The sequence below is a fragment of the Salvelinus sp. IW2-2015 genome, linkage group LG20 (genome assembly GCF_002910315.2).
Source record: "Salvelinus sp. IW2-2015 linkage group LG20, ASM291031v2, whole genome shotgun sequence".
NCBI lineage: Eukaryota > Metazoa > Chordata > Actinopteri > Salmoniformes > Salmonidae > Salvelinus > Salvelinus sp. IW2-2015.
Window position 1 is genome coordinate 77,043,325 of NC_036860.1, and position 22,150 is coordinate 77,065,474.

Genomic DNA, 22,150 nt, shown 5'->3' on the forward strand with positions numbered 1-22,150 from the left:
ACGTATGGATAACCCATCCACTGTGCCACTATTTGTATCAGTTGTGATCCATGTCTTCTGTAATCAAGGTTAGGGTCTTACTTCATAAGCAGGTGGCGTCTCCACTATGGAGGACTGTTCCTATCATCGTCTTCAGGAACACTTGGGTCTGTCACAGAAAAATGAAAGTACAACAGGTCTGCGGCCTGTGGTGCACTGAACCAATGGTAAGTGTTTGTCTTTAAACCCTCTGCCAACATTTTGTTGGGTGAGCTCTGCCCTGAAACTGCAACTGGAACTAATATATACATACATACATACATACATACATACATACATACATACATATACATACACAGTGAGTAAACAGTATAAAAAATATATGATATGTTGATATCAATATTATAGTATATCAACAATATAAAGTATAATAATATTGATAATATAATATATCAATAATCAATATAAATAATGATATCAATCTGATACCCAACTGTGCAGTTGATAACATGGCATACAACCATTGTTTGATGCAATATAGTTGGCCTGGAACAAGACCTATGTTTGATGCAACACTTGGAGGATCATCCATACAAATTGTCTTACAGGAGACACACATGCTGCGTGTATAAGGAGAGAAGTATTTCAATTTTTTTCAGTAATTTATGTATTATGACTACGTGATCTATACAGTGCCTTCAGAAAGTATTCACACCCCTTGACTTTTTCTACATTTTGTTGTGTTACAAAGTGGGATTAAAATGGATTTAATTGTCATTCTTTTGTCAACGATACACAAAATACTCTCAGTGGAAGAACAATTCTAACATTTGTAAAAACTTTATGAGAATGAAAACACATCTTGGTTAGATACATATTCAACCGCCTGAATCAATACATGTTTAGAATCACCTTTGGCAGCGATTACAGCTGTGAGTCTTTCTTGGTAAGTCTAAGAGTTTTCCACACCTGGATTGTGCAACATTAGCCCATTATTTTCAAAATCTTTCAAGCTCTGTCAAATTAGTTGTTGACCATTGCCAGACAACCATTTTCAGGTGTTGCCATAGATTTTCAAGTAGATTTCAGTCAAAACTGTAACTCAGCCACTTAGGAACATTCAGTGTCTTCTTGGTAAGCAACTCCAGTGTAGATGTGGCCTTATGTTTTAGGTTATTGCCCTGCTGAAAGGTGAATTCATCTCCCAGTGTCTGGTGGAGAGCCGACTGAACCAGATTTTCCTCCAGGATTTTGCTTGTGCTTAGCTCCATTCCGTTTATTTTTTCATCCTGAAAAACTCCCCAGTTTTTAACGACTACAAGCATACAAATAACATGATGCAGCCACTGCTATGCTTGAAAATAGGGAGAGTGGTACTGAGTAATGTATTGGATTTGCCCCAAACATAACGCTTTGTATTCAGGACAAAAAGGGAATTGCTTTGCCACATGGTTTGCAGTTTTATTTTAGTGCTTTGTTGCAAATCCCTGAGCGGTTTCCTTGCTCTCCGGCAACTGAGTTGGGAAGGACGCCTGTATCTTTGTAGTGACTGGGTGTATTGATACACCATCCAAACTTGAATTATTTTATTCACCATGCTCAAGGGATATTCAATCTCTGTTTTAGATTTTTTTTTTACCCATCTACCAATAGGTGCCCTTCTTTGGGAGGCGTTTGAAAACCTCCCTGGTCTTTGTGGTTGAATCTGTGTTTGTAATTCACTGCTAGACAGATAATTATATGTGTGGGGTTCAGAGATGAGGTAGTCATTCTAAAATCATGTTAAACACTAGTATTGCACACAGAGTGAGTCCATACTTATTATGTGACTGGTTGAGCACATTTTTATTCCTGAACTTATTTAGGCTTGCTATAACAAAGGGGTTAATTACTTAATGACTCAAGACATTTCAACTTTTCATTTGTAAAATGAAATCGAAAAACCTAATTCCACTTTGACATTAAGGGATGTTGTGTGTAGGCCAATCTGAAGTTAAGTCAATACTTGCTTTGAACAAATATTACAAATAAATAGCAAAACTTTGTATTTTCCTACCCTTTAATACTGCAATGTTGCCCTGAGTCAACAAATTACATTGTAGGCTAGGGGTACAAGAGATTATGATTGGATTATAATTTGTAAGCCCCAAACCTCAAAACAAGAGCTAAAAAATGTTTTGGATTAAAAACAAAAAGGCATGTAGTATATGGTACTGTAGTGTTTATAACTTAATGTGGTTATTTCAATAATGTCAGCAGTTTGTTAGGAAGTGTGCAATTGCATTTCTGTTAGTACATGGTACACTCTTAGGGGAAAAAAGTGCTATCTAGAATCTAAAGGGTTCTTTGGCTGTCCCAATAGGAGAACCCTTTGAAGAACCCTTTTTGGTTTCAGGTAGAACCATTTCCTCAGAGGGTTCCATGTAGAGCCCTTTCCACAGAGGGTTCTACCTGGAACCAAAAAGGGTTCTGCTATGGAGACAGCCGAAGAACCCTTTTGGAACCCTTTTTTCTAAGAGTGTATGTACTACTACCACCACTTATAGGTAACTGCCAAAATAATGGAAACACTTGAGTAAATGAGGAATACAAAGTATTTTGAAAGCAGGTGCTTCCACACAGGTGTGGTTCCTGAGTTAATTAAGCAATTAATATCCCATCACGCTTAGGGTCATGTATAAAAATACTGGGCAGGCCAATATTTTGGATACCATGGCTATGCCCCCATAGGATAACAATGGACGTTAGTGGTCATTGAATGGTTTGATGAGCATGAAAATTATGTAAACCATATGCCATGCCAAGCCGTCTGTCACCAGATCTCAACCCCATTGAACACTTATGGGAGATTCTGAAGCGGCGCCTGAGACAGCATTTTACACCACCGTCAACAATACACCAAATTATATTTATTGTGGAAGAATGGTGTTGCATCCCTCCAATAGAATTCCAGACACTTATAGAATCTATTCCAATATGCATTTAAACTGTTCTGGCTCGTGGTGGCCCAACGCCCTAATAAGACACTTTATGTTGGTGGTTCCTTTATTTTGGCAGTTACCTGTACATCAATTTGAATTGATTCATTTCTGATTGTCAGCAGAATGAGAAGTCCTCAACTTTCACCAGCTATGTCTTAATCTCAACAGTAAGTACAGATGTTGTTGATATTTATTCACTCCGATTTATTTACCTTACTTGTTGTAATAATAATAGATTTTCATGTACCTTTACTTTCTTAACTCTTATGTACAGGCCTGGGTGAATTACTTCATAGCTTGGGAACCAACGTAATTTTGTGGAATTTCAAAAATGACTGTTCCAAGAGAACGGGTCTGGATACCAGATATAGGTATCCAAGAAGAGTGAGTACCATTCATAAGTCTCAGCAATATTTCAGCAGTCAACACATTTTCACTATTTATAGATTTTTCCCCCCCTTCTGTTTCCTTAAAATTAAATGCATTTGAATAGCTTTGTAATTATACTATAACATGATAACAAAAGTGATCCTTCTCTACTTCATCGTTACCCTTTATGTACAGTTCATCACAATTAAATACCGTTTATCATAGAGTTTCCACTAAAAGTGCTCATACCACACAGTATATACTACATAACATAGCATGCCAATAAAACATCTGTCGTTGCTGTATCTTTCATTGCTGTCATCCAACAACCACGAGACAGCCTACAGGGAGGTGAGAGCCCTGGTGGAACGGTGCAAGGAAAATTTACCTCTCCCTCAACAAAACGAAGGAGCTGATCTTGGAGATGGCCGAGAGAGATCGAACCCATCCACATGGACGGGGCCGCAGTAGAGCAGATCAAAAGCTTCAAGTTCTTCAGCGTGGATAACACTGAGGACCTGAAATGGTCCCTCCACACCGACACTGTGGTGAAGAAGGCACAACAGTGCCTCTTCAACCTCATGAGGCTGGAGAAATTCGGCTTATCCCCTAAGACCCTTAAGAACTTCTACAGATGCACCATTGAGAGCATTCTGTCGGGCTGTATCACTGCCTGGTATGGCAACTGCACCACCCACAACCGCAGGGCTCTCCAGAGGGTGGGTGCGGTCAGCCCAACACTTCACTGAGGGCACACTGCCTCCAGGACATCTACAACACCTGGTGTCATAGGAAGGTCAAGAGGATAATCAAGGACCTAAGCCACCCAAGCCACGACCTATTCATCCGCTACCATCTAGCAGGCGGAGACAGTACAGGTGCATCAAAGCTGGGACGGAGAGACTAAAAAACAGCTTCTTTCTCCAGGCCATCAGACTGCTAAACAGTTATCACTAGACGGCCTCCGCCCAGTACCTTGCCATGCACCTAGCCGGCTACCACAGGGTACTCTACCCTGCACCTTAGAGACTGCTTCCCTAAGTACATAGTCATTGAACACTGGTCACTTAAATTATGTTTCATAATGTGTATTGGTCAAAAATGGTTTGTGATTAGAAACAGATAAGATTAACATTCCTGCAACATTATTTTGTTAACTTAATTTCTCAGATAAAATTAACTCGCTTTATAAGTACTGTATTATCAACATAGCTCATCCATTTAACTACTGCTGTACATACATTTTTCCTACATATATTGTTCATACTGTCTACACACCAGGTCTTTATATTCCGGACTCTGACATTGCCCTTTTTGATATTACTTGATCTGATATCTTAATTTCTTGTTTCTTTTTGTGTATTAGATTTGTCCCGCTAGATATTTACTGCATTGCTGGAGCTAGAAACACAAGCATTTTGCTGCACCTGCTTTAATGTCCTGTTATGGAGACACAGGTGCAGTTGGTGAGTTTTATATAAACGAACATGGCGCGATACAAAACAAGCGAAGCGTCTGACATGAAAACAGAAACAATACTGCCTGGTGAGAAAAACTACAGGGGATCAATAATCAGGGTAGTGAGAAAGTCCAGGTGTGCCTAATGATGGGGCACAGGTGTGCGTAATAATTGTTGTCAGGTGTGCATAATAATGGGTTGCCAGGACCGATGGTTAGTAAACTGGCAACGTCGAGTGCCGGAGCGGGAGTAGACGTTACACTACCGCTAATCTGTGTACGGGACAAATACACTTTGATTGGATTATTTGTAGTTGATTGTCAACCATAGAAACCATGATGATATACTGATAAAAAGTTATCATCTTTCAGCTTGCCTTTGTAGGGAACAAACAATGGGCATTGGAGCTGAATATGAGAACCCTATGTCTCTGTGTGTTTAATGCGCTGTTTCAGGGGAAAAATACAAAAGCTGCTTTTATGAAAAGTCTGTTTGATGTCCTTTGAAACCGGATCTCAGTCTGGGATAAGATGAACAACATTTTTTGCCTTCGCACTGTCCCACTGAACTATACTTCTGAACTTTACTTCCTTTACTAACTGCCCCATTAGATGTTTTATAAATGTTGTAACTTTGTAAATCTTTTAATTTTGAGTCCTTCATAGTAGCTGAAGAGGTCCATCAGCCACTCCTTGGGCTACAATACCTATTTTGCCAATTGGCCTGGACCCCTTTAATTGCCGATACGGAGTCCCGCCGATCCCTCACGACTGGTCTACCGACGTGATCCGCCCGAGGGGGTTTTCAACAAGCTCCTCCGTCGCGACTTCCTCTGAATGCCCGTCTGCTAGCCGTCTAGAGCATATCAGACTGTTAGTTGAAGAGGTCCATCAGCCAATTTTCTTGGGTTACAATACCTATTTTGCCAATTGGCCTGAACCCTTTTACTACACGGAGCCCTGCCGATCCATCACGACTGGTCTGCCGACGTAACCGCCCGAGGGGGCTACAACTGACTCTTCCGTCGCAACGTCCCCCTAAGGCCCTTCTGCTAGCCCCGGCTAGCTGTCTGAATCGCAGTGTCTCCAGCCCGCCTAGCTCCATGATCACTCGGCTACGCATGCCTCTCCCTAATGTCAATATGCCTTGTCCATTGCTGTTTTGGTTCGTGATTATTATCTTATTTCACTGTAGAGCCTCCAGCCCTGCTCAATATGCCTTAGCTAACCCTTTTGTTCCACCTCCCAGTTGCAATCTACTGTCATACTATCCAGGTCTGTGCCCAAACAATTTGAGCTTCTACTTTTAAAAATACACCTTTCCAGAAACAAGTCTCTCACCGTTGCCACTTGCTATAGACCACCTTCTGCCCCCAGTTGTGCCCTGGAAACCATATGTGAATTGATTGCCCCCATCTATCTTCAGAGCTCGTGCTGTTAGGTGACCAAAACTGGGACATGCTTAACACCCCGGCCGTCCTACAATCTAAGATAGATGCCTTCAATCTCACACAAATGATCAATGAACCTACCAGTTACAACCCCAAATCCGTAAACACAGGCACCCTCTTAGATATTATCCTAACCAACCTGCCCTCCAAATACACCTCTGCTGTCTTCAACCAGGTTCTCAGCGATCACTGCCTCATTGCCTGCGTCCGTAATGGGTCTGCGGTCAAACGACCACCCCTCATCACTGTCAAACGCTCCCCAAAACACTTCAGCGAGCAGGCCTTTCTAATCGACCTGGCCCGGGTATCCTGGAAGGATATTGACCTCATTCAGTCAGTAGAGGATGCCTGGTTATTCTATAAAAGTGCTTTCCTCACCATCTTAAATAAGCATGCCCCGTTCAAAAAATGTAGAACCAGGAACAGATATAGCCCTTGGTTCACTCCAGACCTGACTACCCTTGACCAGCACAAAAACATCCTGCGGCGTACTGCATTAGCATCAAATAGCCCCCGCGATATGCAACTTTTCAGGGAAATTAGGAACCAATATACACAGGCAGGCTAGCTTTTTCAAACAGAAATTTGCATCCTGTAGCACAAACTCCCAAAAGTTCTGGGACACTGTAAAGTCCATGGAGAATAAGAGCAGCTGCTCACTGCACTGAGGCTAGGAAACACTGTCACCACCAATAAATCCACGATAATTGAGAATTTCAATAATCATTTTTCTACGGCTGGCCATGCTTCCCACCTGGCTACCCCTACCCCGGTCAACAGCCCTGCACCCCGCACAGCAACTTACCCTAGCCTCCCCCATTTCTCCTTCACCCAAATCCAGATAGCCGATGTTCTGAAAGAGGTGCAAAATCTGGACTCCTACAAATCAGCCGGGCTAGACAATCTGGACCCTCTCTTTCTAAAATTAATCGCCGCAATTGTTGCAACCCCTATTACTAGCCTGTTCAACCTCTCTTTCGTATCGTCTGAAATCCCCAAAGATTGGAAATCTGCCGCGGCCATCCCCCTCTTCAAAGGGGGAGACACTCTAGACCCAAACTGTTACAGACCTATATCTATCCTACCCTGCCTTTCTAAGGTCTTCGAAGGCCAAGTTAACAAACAGATCACCGACCATTTTGAATCCCGCCGTACCTTCTCCACTATGCAATCTGGTTTCCAAGCTGGTCATGGGTGCACCTCAGCCACGCTCAAGGTCCTAAACGATATCATAACTGCCATCGATAAGAGACAATATTGTGCAGCTGTATTCATCGACCTGGCCAAGGCTTTTGACTCTGTCAATCACCACATTCTTATTGGCAGACTTAAAAGCCTTGATTTCTCAAATGACTGCCTCGCCTGGTTCACCAACTACTTCTCAGACAGACTTCAGTGTGTCAAATTGGAGGGCCTGTTGTCCGGACCTCTGGCAGTCTCTATGGGGGTGCCACAGGGTTCAATTCTCGGGCCGACTCTTCTCTGTATACATCAATTATGTCGCTCTTGCTGCTGGTGATTCTCTGATCCACCTCTACGCAGATGACACCATTCTGTATACTTCTGGCCCTTCTTTGGACACTGTGTTAACTAATCTCCAGACGAGCTTCAATGTCATACAACTCTCCTTCCGTGGCCTCCAACTGCTCTTAAATGCAAGTAAAACTAAATGCATGCTCTACAACCGATCGCTGCCCGCACCTGCCTGCCCGTCCAGCATCACTACTCTGGACGGTTCTGGCTTAGAATATGTGGACAACTACAAATACCTAGGTGTCTGGTTAGATTGTAAACTCTCCTTCCAGACTCACGTTAAGCATCTCCAATCCAAAATTAAATCTAGAATCGGCTTCCTATTTCGCAACAAAGCATGCGCTTCACTCATGCTGCCAAACATACCCTCGTAAAACTGACCATCCTACCGATCCTTGACTTCGGCGATGTCCTTTACAAAATAGCCTCCAACACTCTACTCAGCAAATTGAATGCAGTCTATCACAGTGCCATCTGTTTTGTCACCAAAACGCCATATACTACCCACCACTGCGACCTGTATGCTCTCGTTGGCTGGCCCTGGCTTCATATTCGTCGCCAAACCCACCCCACTGGCTCCAGGTCATCTATAAGTCTTTGCTAGGTAAAGCCCCTCCTTATCTCAGCTCACTGGTCACCATAGCAGCACCCACCCATAGCACGCTCTCCAGCAGGTATATTTCACTGGTCACCCCCAAAGCCAATTTCTCCTTTGGCAGCCTTTCCTTCCAGCTCTCTGCTGCCAATGACTGGAACGAATTGCAAAAATCACTGAAGCTGGAGACTCATATCTCCCTCTCTAACTTTAAGCACCAGCTGTCAGAGCAGCTCACAGATTACTGCACCTGTACATAGCCCATCTGTAAATAGCCCATCCAACTACCTCATCCCCATACTGTAATTTATTGTTTTGCTCCTTTGCACCCCAGTATCTCCACTTGCACATTCATCTTCTGCACATCTATCACTCCAGTGTTTAATTGCTAAATTGTAATTATTTCACCACTATGGCCTATTTATTGCCTTACCTCCCTTATCTTACCTCATTTACACACTGTATATATACTTTTCTATTGTGTTATTGACTGTAAGTTTGTTTATTCCATGTGTCGCACTGCTTTGCTTTATCTTGGCCAGGTCGCAGTTGTAAATTAGAACTTGTTCTCAACTGGCTTACCTGGTTAAATAAAGGTGAAATGAAAATAATTTTAAAAAACAAGCTTTGATGTTATTCAGAAGTAACATATCATTGTCTTCCTTGGTAAAGAAAGTAAATTCTTACAGTGGCCAAATACTGATGTATCTTTGTCTGCACTTTCAGCATCTCTGATACAAGTAGTACCATATTGAGCCCATATGTCCAGGTGCATCATAATTGGTTWGCTCAAGTGATTGARCAGCGCCGGCTAACCACTTCCTGCAAGATGGATCTTTATAGGTTCCCCCTTGATACCCAGAGCTGCAGCATCACCTTTAAGTCCATGATACACAGAGGTAACCCCCCCCCTCCACACGTGTCTTTGTACCTTAGCCTCTTTCATCAACTCCTTTTTCTCATCTCCTTTTCAGAGGGCTGTACTATACAAACATGTAACATCAACAAAATATTTTATCTCTTCAGCATCAGATATAAAATTGCGGGCATTCGCCAGCACCACTGCAGTGAACCACATAACTAGGGAGAGCATGACTACACTGGATGAGTGGGGCTTCCTGGGCATTGCTATGACTGAGGAAGAACCAAATTATGGTGGTGATGAAAGATGGCATTACCTAATCTACAAGGTATTAACTGAGGCAAATGACAGCATGATTTAAAAATACTGTTGTTATGTTAGGACTATTTCATAATTTACAAGAGACTAATACAAACTGAAGGGATCACACTTGTCCCTTTCATAATTATAATGAGTATTTTTGATAAGTATTTTTTGTCTATTGTGCATTCTAATTTATATGATCCTTTTCCCCTTCCATACAGATCACCTTGCGAAGGAGGATCACCTTGCCACTATTATATATAATCAACCTTGTGGTACCAATCGCCTTTTTTCTTGTGTTGGATTTGGCCTCCTTTTTCATCAGTGAGGCCAAAGGGGAAAAGCTAGGCTTCAAAGTGACCATACTCTTGTCCATCTCTGTCCTATTGTTGATTCTCAATGACATCCTGCCCTCCACAGCAAACAACCTGCCAGTGATAGGTGAGAGGTTAKCACATTATTGGTTTACAGCACGGTAAATGCAAGAACCCCCCTCCACATTGTATTTAGCCTTATGTTTTTTGAACAGTCTTATTCTCATCTACATTCTGAGTATTTCCCCATAATCACCTACGTGTTTTCATTTTACAGTTAAGGTCGGAAGTTCACATACACCTTAGCCAAATACATTTAAACTCAGTTTTTCACAATTCCTGACATTTAATCCTGGTAAAATTCCCTGTTTTAGATCAGATAGGATCACCAATTTATTTTAAGAATGTGAAATGTCAGAATAATAGTAGAGAACAATTTATTTCAGCTTTTATTTCTTTCATCACATTCCCAGTGGGTCAGAAGTTTACATACACTCAATTAGTATTTGGTAGCATTGCCTTTAAATTGTTTAATTTGGGTCAAACGTGTCGGGTAGCCTTCCACAAGCTTGCCACAATAAGTTGGGTGAATTTTGGCCCATTCCACCTGACAGAGCTGGTGTAACTGAGTCATGTTTGTAGGCCTCCTTGCTCCCACACGCTTTTTCAGTTCTGCCCACAAATTTTCTATAGGATTGAGGTCAGGGCTTTGTGATGGCCACTCCAATACCTTGACTTTGTTGTCCTTAAGCCATTTTTCCACAACTTTGGAAGTATGCTTGGGGTCATTGTCCATTTGGAAGAACCGTTTGCGACCAAGCTTTAACTTCCTGACTTATAACTTGAGATATTGCTTCAATATATCCACATAATTGTCCTTCATGATGCCATCTATTTTGTGAAGTGCACCAGTCCCTCCTGCAGCAAAGCACCCACACAACATGATGCTGCCACCCCCGTGCTTCACGGTTGGGATGGTGTTTGCTTGGCTTGCAAGCTCCCCTTTCCTCACATAACGATGGTCATTATGGCCAAACGGTTCTATTTTTGTTATCAAGACCAGAGGACATTTCTCCAAGAAGTACAATCTATGTCCCCACGTTTTGGTTTTGGAGCAGTGGCTTCTTCCTTGCTGAGGCCTTTAGGTTATGTCGATATAGGACTTCTATTACTGTGGATATAGATAGTTTTTTACCTGATTCCTCCATTATCTTCACAGGGTCCTTTGCTGTTGTTCTGGGATTGATTTGCACTTTTCGACCCAAAGTACATTCATCTCTAGGAAGAAGCATGTTCCTTCCTGAGCGGTATGATGGCTGCGTGGTCCCATGGTGTTTATACTTGCGTACTATTGTTCGTACAGATGAACGTGGTACCTTCAGGGGTTTGGAAATTGCTCCCAAGGATGAACAGACTTGTGGAGTTCCTAATTTATTTCTGAGTCTTGGCTGATTTTTTGATTTTCCCATGATGTCAAGCAAAGAGGCACTGAGTTTGAAGGTAGGCCTTGAAACTTCCACAGGTACACCTCCAATTGACTCAAATGATGTCAATTAGCCTATCAGAATTCTAAAGCCATACATCATTTTCTGGATTTTTCAAGCTGTTTAAAGGCACAGTCAACTTAGTGTATGTAAACTTCTGACCCACTGGAATTGTGATACAGTGAATTATAAGTGAAATAATCTGTCTGTAAACAATTGTTGGAAAAATGACTTGTGTCATGCAAGTAGATGTTCTAACGTGCCAAAACTATAGTTTGTTAACAAGAAATGTGGGAGTGGTTGAAAAAGGAGTTTTAATTACTCCAACCTATGTGTATGTTAAACTTCTGACTTCAACTGTATATTCATTGACATCTCCCTTTCTCCAGCTCTTTACTGCATTGTAATCTTTGCCCTTCGGCCTCAGCCTCCTTGGACATGCTGATGAGCTTCCTGATTTATGGACAGCAGGGTTGGTCAGGACGTCCAGACTTGCTAAGACCTGAAAGAGACCAGGAAGAGACTGAATCCCAAGAGGTGAAATCTGTTATTTTGTCATTCTCTAAGAGATTGATTATGATTAGGACATTACTGAGGCCATAGAAGTTGAACATAACACCCCCAACACAATTGATTCGACTCCAGAAACTGCAAGAAAACCTTCCAATTTTCTTCTTAGAGCTGAAAGAGATGCTGAGAGCAGCCTGAGAAGGTGGACACCTTTAACAAGAAGGAGCTCGATGGAGACTGCTGAACAACCCCACCTGCTGCAGCTGATCCTAAAGGAGGTGCAGAACATACGGCAGGAATGGTTCTCTGTTAATGTGAGATGTGGCGAGAAGCCTGGGTACTGGAGAAAGTGGCAGACGCATTGACCAGGCTTACTTTTGCCTTTATCTCATTACCACCATTAGTTTTCTGATATTCATAAGTTCATGTGGCTTCACTAACTGTACACAGTGCTTTACAATATATAGGGATTTTTAGGCTCTTTGGTTACTTATATGCATAATATTGGTATCAATGGTAAATAATACTGGCAAATTCCAATAAATTATTCTTTATAATAAGCTGTTTCCCTGCAAGACTTAGACTTCTTATTGCTAACAGTGACTTAGGTTCACTTGACTACTGCTTCTGTTGTTAAGGCTATTGTTCATGTCTGTGATTGAGCTAACTGAAATAAATAAATTACTATTTGCAACATATTCATTAAGTTGTTTCCAGTAGCGGTGCGTGGGAAAAATCTATGGGCAAGCCTCCCCAAAAACAATCACATTACAACCTATGTATTGTTGTTTGCTCTATAACCTGTGATATACAGTGCATTCGGAAAGTATTCAGACCCCTTGATTTTTTTACAGCTTTATTCTAAAATGTATTTTTTTAAAATAAAATTCTCATCAATCTACACACAATACCCCATAATGACAAAGTGATAACAGGTTTTTAGAAATGTTTGCAAATTTATTACAAATTAAAAACTAAAATACCCTATTGACATAAGTATTCAGACCCTTTGCTTTGAGACTCGAAATTTAGCTCAGGTGCATCCTGTTTCCATTTATCCTTCAGATGTTTCTACAACTTGATTGGAGTCCACCTGTGGTAAATTCAATTGATTGGACATGATATGGAAAGGCACACACCTGCCTATATAAGGTCCCACAGTTGACAGTGCATGTCAGAGCAAAAACCAAGCTATGAGGTCGAAGGAATTGTCTGTAGAGCTCCGAGACAGGATTGAATCAAGGTACAGATCTGGGGGAGGGGACCAAAACATTTCTGCAGCATTGAAGGTCCCCAAGAACACAGTGGCCTCCATCATTCTAACATGGAAGAAGTTTGGAACCAGCAATACGCTTCCTAGAGTTGGGCCCGGCCAAACTGAGCAATCTGGGGAGAAGGGCATTGGTCAGTGGGGTGACCACGAACCCAATGGCCACTCTTACAGAGCTCCAGAGTTCCTCTATGGAGATGAGAGAACCTTCCAGAAGGACAACCATCTCTGCAGCAATCAGGCCTTTGTGGTAGAGTGGCCAGACGGAAGCCACTCCTCAGTAAAAGGCACATGTCAGCCCGCTTGGAGTTTGCCAAAAGGCACCTAAAGACTCTCAGACCATGAGAAACAAGATTCTCTGGTCTGATGAAAACAAGATTGGACTCTTTCGCCTGAATGCCAAGCGTCACGTCTGGAGGAAACCTGGCACCATCCCTACAGTGAAGCATGGTGGTGGCAGCATTATGCTGTGAGGATGTTTTTAATCGGCAGGGACTGGGAGACTAGTCAGGATCAAGGCAAAGATGAACGGAGAAAAGTACAGAGAGATCCTTGATGACAACCGTCTTCAGAGCACTCAGGACCTCAAACTGGGGCGAAGGTTCACCTTCCAACAGGACAACGACCCTAAGCACACAGCCAAGACATCGCAGGATTGGCTTCTCTGAATGTCCTTGAGGTGCCCAGCCAGAGCCCGGACTTGAACTAGATTGAACATCTCTGGAGAGACCTGAAAATAGCTGTGCAGCAATGCTCCCCATCCAACCTGACAGAGCTTGAGAGGATCTGCATAGAAGAATGGGAGAAACTCCACAAATACATGTGTGCCAGGCTTGTAGCGTCATACCCAAGAAGCCTCAAGGCTGTAATCACTGCCAAAAGTGTTTCAACAAAGTACAGATTAAAGGGTCTGAATACTTATGTAAATGTGATTTTTCTTTAAAAAGATGTTAATACATTTTCTAACATTTCTAAAAACCTGTTTTTGTTTTGTCATTATGGGTATTGTGTGTAGATTAAATAGATGTTTTTTTTGTCCATTTCAGAATAGGGCTGTAATGTAACAAAATTCTGAAAAAGTCAATGTCCTGAAAACTTTCTGAAGGCACTGTATAGGCCTAATGCAGAGACAATAAGAAGACACAGTGGCAGAATAAATTCAACCTTTGTTTCATCACAAAACCAGAGAGCAACTTCTGTCCGGTGAAGTCACAAAGCATATTGAATTAAACAAACAGTTACATGACCTACAGCATGGTCAAGCAAGTTAATGTTTGACATTTTCGGACTACTAAAAAATGATTGATTTAGAACCACGAAGAGTTACTGCAAGTCGCTAAGAAAACAGAGGCTGCTGCCACTATTCCAGCACCATTTCAACTTCAACCTTTCAACATCATCAAATCACCTATGCCTAGTCTAATACATAGAAAACTAAAAGATACCAAAAACGATTTAGTCCAATCAACGTAAACTAAATATGATGTGGCTGTCCATGGTTCGGATTTATCAGTGTGTGTGTGTTCGTGCAAGTAGAAAAACATATTGACTCACCCTACTTGTAGAGAAATTCCAATGCCATCCTCCTCTCTTTCATGTTGACGAAATGGACTATGACTCTGTCATACAGTAACCGCTTTTATTTTTTGTTGTCCTAGGCTACATGGCTAAAATGCTTGCTCGCTAGTCTAACTTCCTTTCATGGCAACGTTAGTTAGCCTTTTACATCGAGCTACATATTGAACTTCCGTAGTCTCAGACCAGGGGCACAATGTATGAATTTATGGTTGGATCAAAATAGCTATCATTGGCCAGTATTGAGAATTAAGTAAAACCACAAGTCCAAATCCCTATCTCCATTCATGGCTAATTTAGGAAACTGTCAATTTTAGCAAGCTAGCTAGCCACCGGAGAACAGCAACACAACAAGATGTAACAATTAAAGTTGTTTCTGTCAATGACGTATTACTCTCGATGTGATGTGATTGGAGTGAAGCCCAATCCAAACTGGTTTCCCTTGACACTTCTTTTGGGTGCACCAGGACCATTCACTGTTGAGCTCAACGCTGATTGGCTATTATTTTATATTTTGTTTTATCAAGGGAGGCCAAATGCTTGCTGGCTTCCCTTGCAGTCAATGCTATGGGCGGCAACAATGTCATACTCTTTTTGACCAGACAGCATCAGATAGATGGCCTACACATACAGAGGGGCGTTGTTTCACTCACTCAAATTCTTTCTCCGGTGAGATACATTGAGTGTCTTGAGAATTGAAGGAAAATTATGAAACGCAGAGATGAAAGACTAATTATTTTGGGGAAACCTGGCTTCCCTTAGCATCCATGAATATACAGTTTAAGTCAGAAGTTTACATACACTTAGGTTGGAGTCATTAAAACTTGTTTTTCAACCACTCCACAAATTTCTGGATAACAAACTATAGTTTTGGTAAGTCGGTTAGGACATCTACTTTGTGCATGACACAAGTAATTTTTCCAACAATTGTTTACAGACAGATTATTTCACTTATAATTCACTGTATCACAATTCCAGTGGGTCAGAAGTTTACATACACTAAATTGACTGTGCGGTCGTGTTGTTAACTATGCCAGATTAAGTGATATGACCTGCTATTCTATAAAATAATTTCTCTGTAAATTAATAATACCTGATTAAGCTAATCAGGTAGATAATTAACTAGAAAGTGGAGGCAACACAAAATAATGTTTATAGAGCTGTTGTCTTCCGAATAAACTCTTAAAGACCTGGTAATCTTTTACGTCAATTAGCAGTCAATATTTAATCGGCACCTTATTCAGTCTGATCTGAAAGTGGGAAATTCTTGGTTATCTTCACGAACCCTAGCTAACAAGTTAAATCAGCAATACAAAAATGGGTTTAATTATTTATTTACTAAATACCTAACTAATCACACAGAATTACATATATCGAATAGATAATACATTGATTACAAATTGTCATAAAGAAAAAGTCCCTGGCGGACAGAGCTGACATGGCAGCTCGCTACACAAAGAAAGGGGTTTGAGTTTGATTGAAAGAGCGGGAAGATTGAGGAACAAAGGGAGAAGCTATGCTATCGTAAATAGAGGATCTTATGCATTCTAAATTACCGCCCATTTGGAAAATGAAAATGCAATGAATATTTACTCTGAGCTGCGCTTCAATCGGTTGGTGGTTGATGGAAGGCCGAGTTGCCCAAGAGTTCTTCCATCCTTTGAAGAGCGTCTCTGGTGGTAAACTGTACCCGTTTTAGTAACGTCGTTGTGTGGTAGACGGTGTACTCTGTCTGTCCTTTCCCAGTCCACGCTTGGCGGCTGGAGTGAATCAGAGTTCAAAGTTCATACCCCGTTGCCATGCTTATATGCTCATGCTATATTCTGTCTGGTATTGTCGAAATTCATCATATTCGACGTGTCGATCGTTCTCTTCACGTGGGAATTCAATGCTAATTTCGTTAGGTAGCTGAGATTGGCTTTGCTCTGTAGGTGTCACCTGTCCTTCTAACGTCAAGGCCGTCGCCTTAATGTCCCCGGAACAGGAAGTTATATTGTCATCAAGGCATTATATAGGAAGGGAGAGGAGGGCGTGTTTCATAGTTTATAACCAATGTCTCTTCACGTGGGCGGGCCACTGAGTCGGGCCTAACTCACTCATGAAAAGCCAATTCTCACATTTTAGAAGCTAAAATTACATTTAATCTTTTCACAAATAATTTCATATTAAAACATTTTAATTGCACAACAATTCTATGTGAATCCGATAACTATAATGTGTAGACTTTCTACTGTACAGTTTATGTCATCCTATCATTGATGAGAATGTCTCAGATGACAACCGAACTGACATCATATTCATTAAGTACCAACGCATATGTTCAACTGGTTGGATTACCAAAATATGGTTCATTTCCCCCCACCTTCTGATGTTCCCAGAATCTCTATGTTAACCAAGGGATTTTCAATAGTCACATCAGTAGGGTAGAGAGAGGGAAAAAGGGGGGAGAGGTATTTATGACTGTCATAAACCTACCCCCAGGCCAGCGTCATGACAGTGCCTTTAAACAGCTTGGAAAAATCCAGAAAATTATGTCATGGCTTTAGAAGCTTCTGATAGGCTAATTGACATAATTTGAGTCAATTGGAGGTGTACCTGTGGATGTATTTCAAGGCCTACTTTCAAACTCAGTCCCTCTTTGCTTGACATCATGGGAAAATCTAAAGAAATCAGCCAAGACTTCATTAAAAAAATTGTAGACCTCCACAAGTCTGGTTCATCCTTGGGAGCAATTTCCAAACGCCTGAAGGTACCACGTTCATCTGTACGAACAATAGTACGCAAGTATAAACACCATGGGACCACGCAGCCATCATATCGCTCAGGAAGGATACACGTTCTGTCTCCTAGAGATGAACGTACTTTGGTGCGAAAAGTGCAAATCAATCCCAGAACAACAGCAAAGGACCCTGTGAAGATAATGGAGGAAACAGGTAAAAAAGTATCTATATCCACAGTAAATAGAGTCCTATATCGACATAACCTGAAAGGCCGCTCAGCAAGGAAGATGCCACTGCTCCAAAACCACCATAAAAAAGCCAGACTACGGTTTGCAACTGCACATGGGGACAAAGATCCAAAAACAAAAATAGAACCGTTTGGCCATAATGACCATCGTTATGTTTGGAGGAAAAAGGGGGAGGCTTGCAAGCCGAAGAATACCATCCCAACCGTGAAGCACGGGGGTGGCAGCATCATGTTGTGGGGGTGCTTTGCTGCAGGAGGAACTGGTGCACTTCACAAAATAGATGGCATCATGAAGGACAATTATGTGGATATATTGAAGCAATATCTCAAGACATAAGTCAGGAAGTTAAAGCTTGGTCGCAAACGGTTCTTCCAAATGGACAATGACCCCAAGCATACTTCCAAAGTTGTGGAAAAATGGCTTAAGGACAACAAAGTCAAGGTATTGGAGTGGCCATCACAAAGCCCTGACCTCAATCCTATAGAAAATTTGTGGGCCGAACCGAAAAAGCGTGTGGGAGCAAGGAGGCCTACAAACATGACTCAGTTACACCAGCTCTGTCAGGAGGAATGGGCCAAAATTCACCCAACTTATTGTGGCAAGCTTGTGGAAGGCTACCCGACACGTTTGACCCAAATTAAACAATTTAAAGGCAATGCTACCAAATACTAATTGAGTGTATGTAAACTTCTGACCCACTGGGAATGTGATGAAAGAAATAAAAGCTGAAATAAATCGTTCTCTCTACTATTATTCTGACATTTCACATTCTTAAAATATATTGGTGATCCTATCTGACCTGAAACAGGGAATTTTTACCAGGATTAAATGTCAGGAATTGTGAAAAACTGAGTTTAAATGTATTTGGCTAAGGTGCATGTAAACTTCCGAATTCAACTGTACGCCACTGCTTGTTTCCTGTCTTCACTTGATTAACCTAGCTAGCTAGCATGTAGATTGTAGCTATAGCCAACCTAGGCTAGGTTTACTGCTCTCCCATCTCTCAAAACAAAGTAATCCCCAACAGAAAGTATGAATAAGTGAGCTCATGACTGCCAATTTTGATGTCAGCTTTAGAAATACCACAGTCTGTATCATAATAAAAAAGAACTAGCTAGGAGTAGGAGCAGGACAAACATCAGGGCACTACATTGGATCTCCTATGCAGAGGCAATCAAGAGAATTGAGAAAGAATGTGATGCTAGTGTTGAACATATGGTCATGGATGCACCACAGCCATTAATGAACGTTTGTCAATCAAGTGTTTGTTTTGTCTCAAATTATTATTTCAAACTGGAACTTGTTACAACCTTTTTGTTTATTTTTATTTGATCATTTTAGCTAATTGGAAGTTTTAAAGTAATATTTTTGGAATGGAGCATTTTTAGAACAATGAGGTGCGTTGTATTTATTTGTTGATTAACACACTGTGTGATAAAAGGGGATTTTGTGACATTCATTGCAACTGTTATAAATGGTAAGGCTCAAGTGTTAAAGAAATCTAAAAAAATTGGACATCATTGTGGCTGTGGCAGAAAAGGTTCTAGGCCTGAAAGTATTCACAGTGGAAGAAGTAAGGGGTAATGACGATGGAAGAAGAACCACCCTCCCAGACTCGTGAGCCTGGATAAGGGTCAGATTTGACTTTGTGATTTTAATAGAAGAAGCAGCGTTATTTTGTATATATTTTTTTGTTAGTATGAATATTTTCATCCAAAACATATTTTGCTTTTTGGGGATATTTTTGTTGTCATCCTGCACAGTCGGTGGCAGTAATACACCTTTTCTTGGTTGTAGTCCACCAATAAATCCCAAAGAAGAAGAAGTATGATCGGTCTCTGGGGCCTTTTCTCCATTAAATTTGTTCAACTCCATCCTCTCTCCTCCATCCTCTCTTGCCTCCTTTTGAAAAGGGTCAAAGGTAATCGAGGAGAGGTGGCGAGGAGAGGGAAAGTGGACGATAATGCGCTTCTATGACATGAGACTCTCCTTCTCTAATCACGCGTCATCAGGCAAATTATGTTTACATGGTAGAATCCCAAAATAAATGTATGGTGATTAAAAAATTATAATTTAGTTAATTGAGAAAGACATTTATAGATAAAAAGATAAGTAGCGTATTGTTTTTTAAATGTTAGCATGCTTTTCTCCTCCTCAGATTTAAAAACTCTTCTGCAAAGGACTCAGCAAGGATACACTTGTGCTTCCTCGCCCAAAGGAGGCTATCGGGGAGGCGAGAACCATCTTCTGTTTACCTTTCTGACAAATTGACACACTCTTCGACCATTTATTGGTTTCCAGCTCACGGCGGAAAGAGGATGGAGGAGAGAGGATGGACTTTTGCCCAAATGAGAAAAGGCTTAATATCCGTGATCCTTGGGACCTTCAACTGACGTCACCCCATGGAAGTCGCCAGGTTGTAGTCCTAAAAAACGGGAAAAAGTTACCTCTGGTTATTATTGGGGGGAAAATAGGGTTTTGGGATAAACGCTCAAAATCAGGTCTGAGGTTAACACGGGCTTAGGAGATGTTATACGTGTTGTTCTATGAGATAATATGAGTCAGTTAACATGACCTTTGAATTATGAAGCATTTGTGTGCTTTATGTGCTTGTTTTGATTTAATAAATAGTAAAAAATAAAAAATAAAAATAAAAAGTGACGTTAGTTGATGATGATCTCATTGAACAAAAACTATAAGATCTCCTTAGCCTGTGTTTACCACAGACCTTATTTTTGCCATTTTCCAAAATCACTCATTTTCCCATAGGCTTTGGCCAACAAGCCATGGTGGAGTTAGTGGGTGTGATCCTCTGCCCAGGCATTGCTGACACATGCCAGATCTTATAACATCTGGATAGGTATTTTACGTATCAGCTAACCACATCATGGTCGCGTTCCTCTGCTCACACGTTGTATGAAATGGTTGCGTGCCACGTCATCGACTGTGTCATCGACTGACAGATTGCTATAACATATGATGTGGTTAGTTGATATGTAAAATGCCTATCCAGGTGTTGTAAGATCTGCAAGGAGTCAGCAATGCTTGGGCAGAGGAACACACCCAATATGTTATAGCAATCTGGTGCCCAATCTCACGTAACCATTGGTTGATGCATGCAACGTCTGAGCAGGGAGACATGTCCAGTGCATACAAAAAATATGCCATTACTATAGCCAAAGACAGTACAGTATGAAAATAGAAATCCCTTACCATGCTTGATCAGACTTGTAGGCGATGTCATGGCGATGTTAGCTGGCTAAACTCATGCCCAGAAACAAGCCATCAGGTTTAACTAATAACTTATATGAATCTTTATCTACATAAAGATTGATGATGCTATGTATTGGCCATTGAGAGGCTTTGAAGCCACCTGTCAGCCATATTGGCACTCCCCAATAGGAGCAGTCCTCCATAGGGATGAATGGAATTCTACAGTATTTACATTAAATGTTTCACGGACAAAATTAAATGTTTTTAAGTATTTTTGTTGTTGTAGTGGGGTCATTAACATTAGTCTTCTCTAAAAAGGATACATTAAGGACATTTATATACAGTACCGATCAAAAGTTCCGACACCTACTCATTCCATTTAAAAAAAACTATTTTCTACATTGTAGAATAATAGTGAAGACACCAGCACTATGGAATAACACATGGAATCATGTAGTAACCAAAAAAGTGTTAAACAAATCAAAATATATTTTATATTTGAGATTCTTCAAAGTAGCCACACTTTGCCTTGATGACAGCTTTGCACACTTGGCATTCTCTCAACCAGCTTCACCTGGAATGCTTTTCCAACAGTCTTGAAGGAGTTCCCACATATGCTGAGCACTTGTTGGCTGCATCTCAGTGCTAGAGGCGTCGCTACAGACCCTGGTTCGATTCCGGGCTGTATCACAACCGGCCATGATTGGGAGTCCCATAGGGGGGTGCACAATTTGCCCAGCATTGTTAGGGTTTGGCCGAGGTAGGCCGTCATTGTAAATAAGAATTTGTTCTTAACTGACTTGCCTAGTAAAATAAATAAATAAATATCAATAATATCCATGCAATTACAGAATACATATAATCTTATACCTGAATCATGTCCTCTAGGAGGATAGCTGTCTTTGGTATTGTGTAGAACCATATTAAAGTCTCCCCCAAATATCAGCTTTGCAGTAGGAAAATTATCTTGGAGTGAATTTGCATTCTCTTTTATGTCTTCCAATAGTTTTTAATTTGTATTTCTTGAGTTATAACCATAAATATTACAAAGTAAGAACTGTTTACCAGCAGTTTCAATTACTAAAAATACCCAGTGACCTCTTGTATGAGTCTTAGTTGTTAATACAACAACAATAAAAAATGCCCATGCTGAAGATCTAGGTCTATATCGGTCCACTAATACAGGACTAGTAAAAGCCCAGTGCACTACTTTTGTGAAAACATTTGAACTATCTGTATTTAAGTGTTTACCAGCATTTGTAACTTGAGTCTGATAATTATCTGT

At 41.0% G+C, this 22,150-nt stretch overlaps 1 protein-coding gene across 3 annotated transcripts; it reads left to right on the top strand.

The window, feature by feature from the left end:
- Window positions 1–521: 521 nt before the first annotated feature.
- On the top strand, window positions 522–11,785 carry LOC111980117 (5-hydroxytryptamine receptor 3A). Of its 3 annotated transcripts, XM_024010780.3 has the most exons (6): window positions 522–3,127; window positions 3,235–3,344; window positions 9,093–9,265; window positions 9,393–9,556; window positions 9,753–9,972; window positions 11,719–11,785. In XM_024010780.3, exons 2-6 carry the CDS (start codon window positions 3,292–3,294, stop codon window positions 11,772–11,774), a joined length of 666 nt encoding a protein of 221 aa, XP_023866548.2. In that variant the 5' UTR covers window positions 522–3,127; window positions 3,235–3,291; the 3' UTR covers window positions 11,775–11,785. The 3 variants fall into 3 exon arrangements, 1 of the variants encoding a protein (XP_023866548.2); XR_011481850.1 differs by lacking the exon at window positions 11,719–11,785 and having other exon boundaries at window positions 3,235–5,952; window positions 9,753–10,120; XR_011481849.1 differs by lacking the exon at window positions 11,719–11,785 and having other exon boundaries at window positions 3,670–9,265; window positions 9,753–10,118.
- Window positions 11,786–22,150: the final 10,365 nt, after the last annotated feature.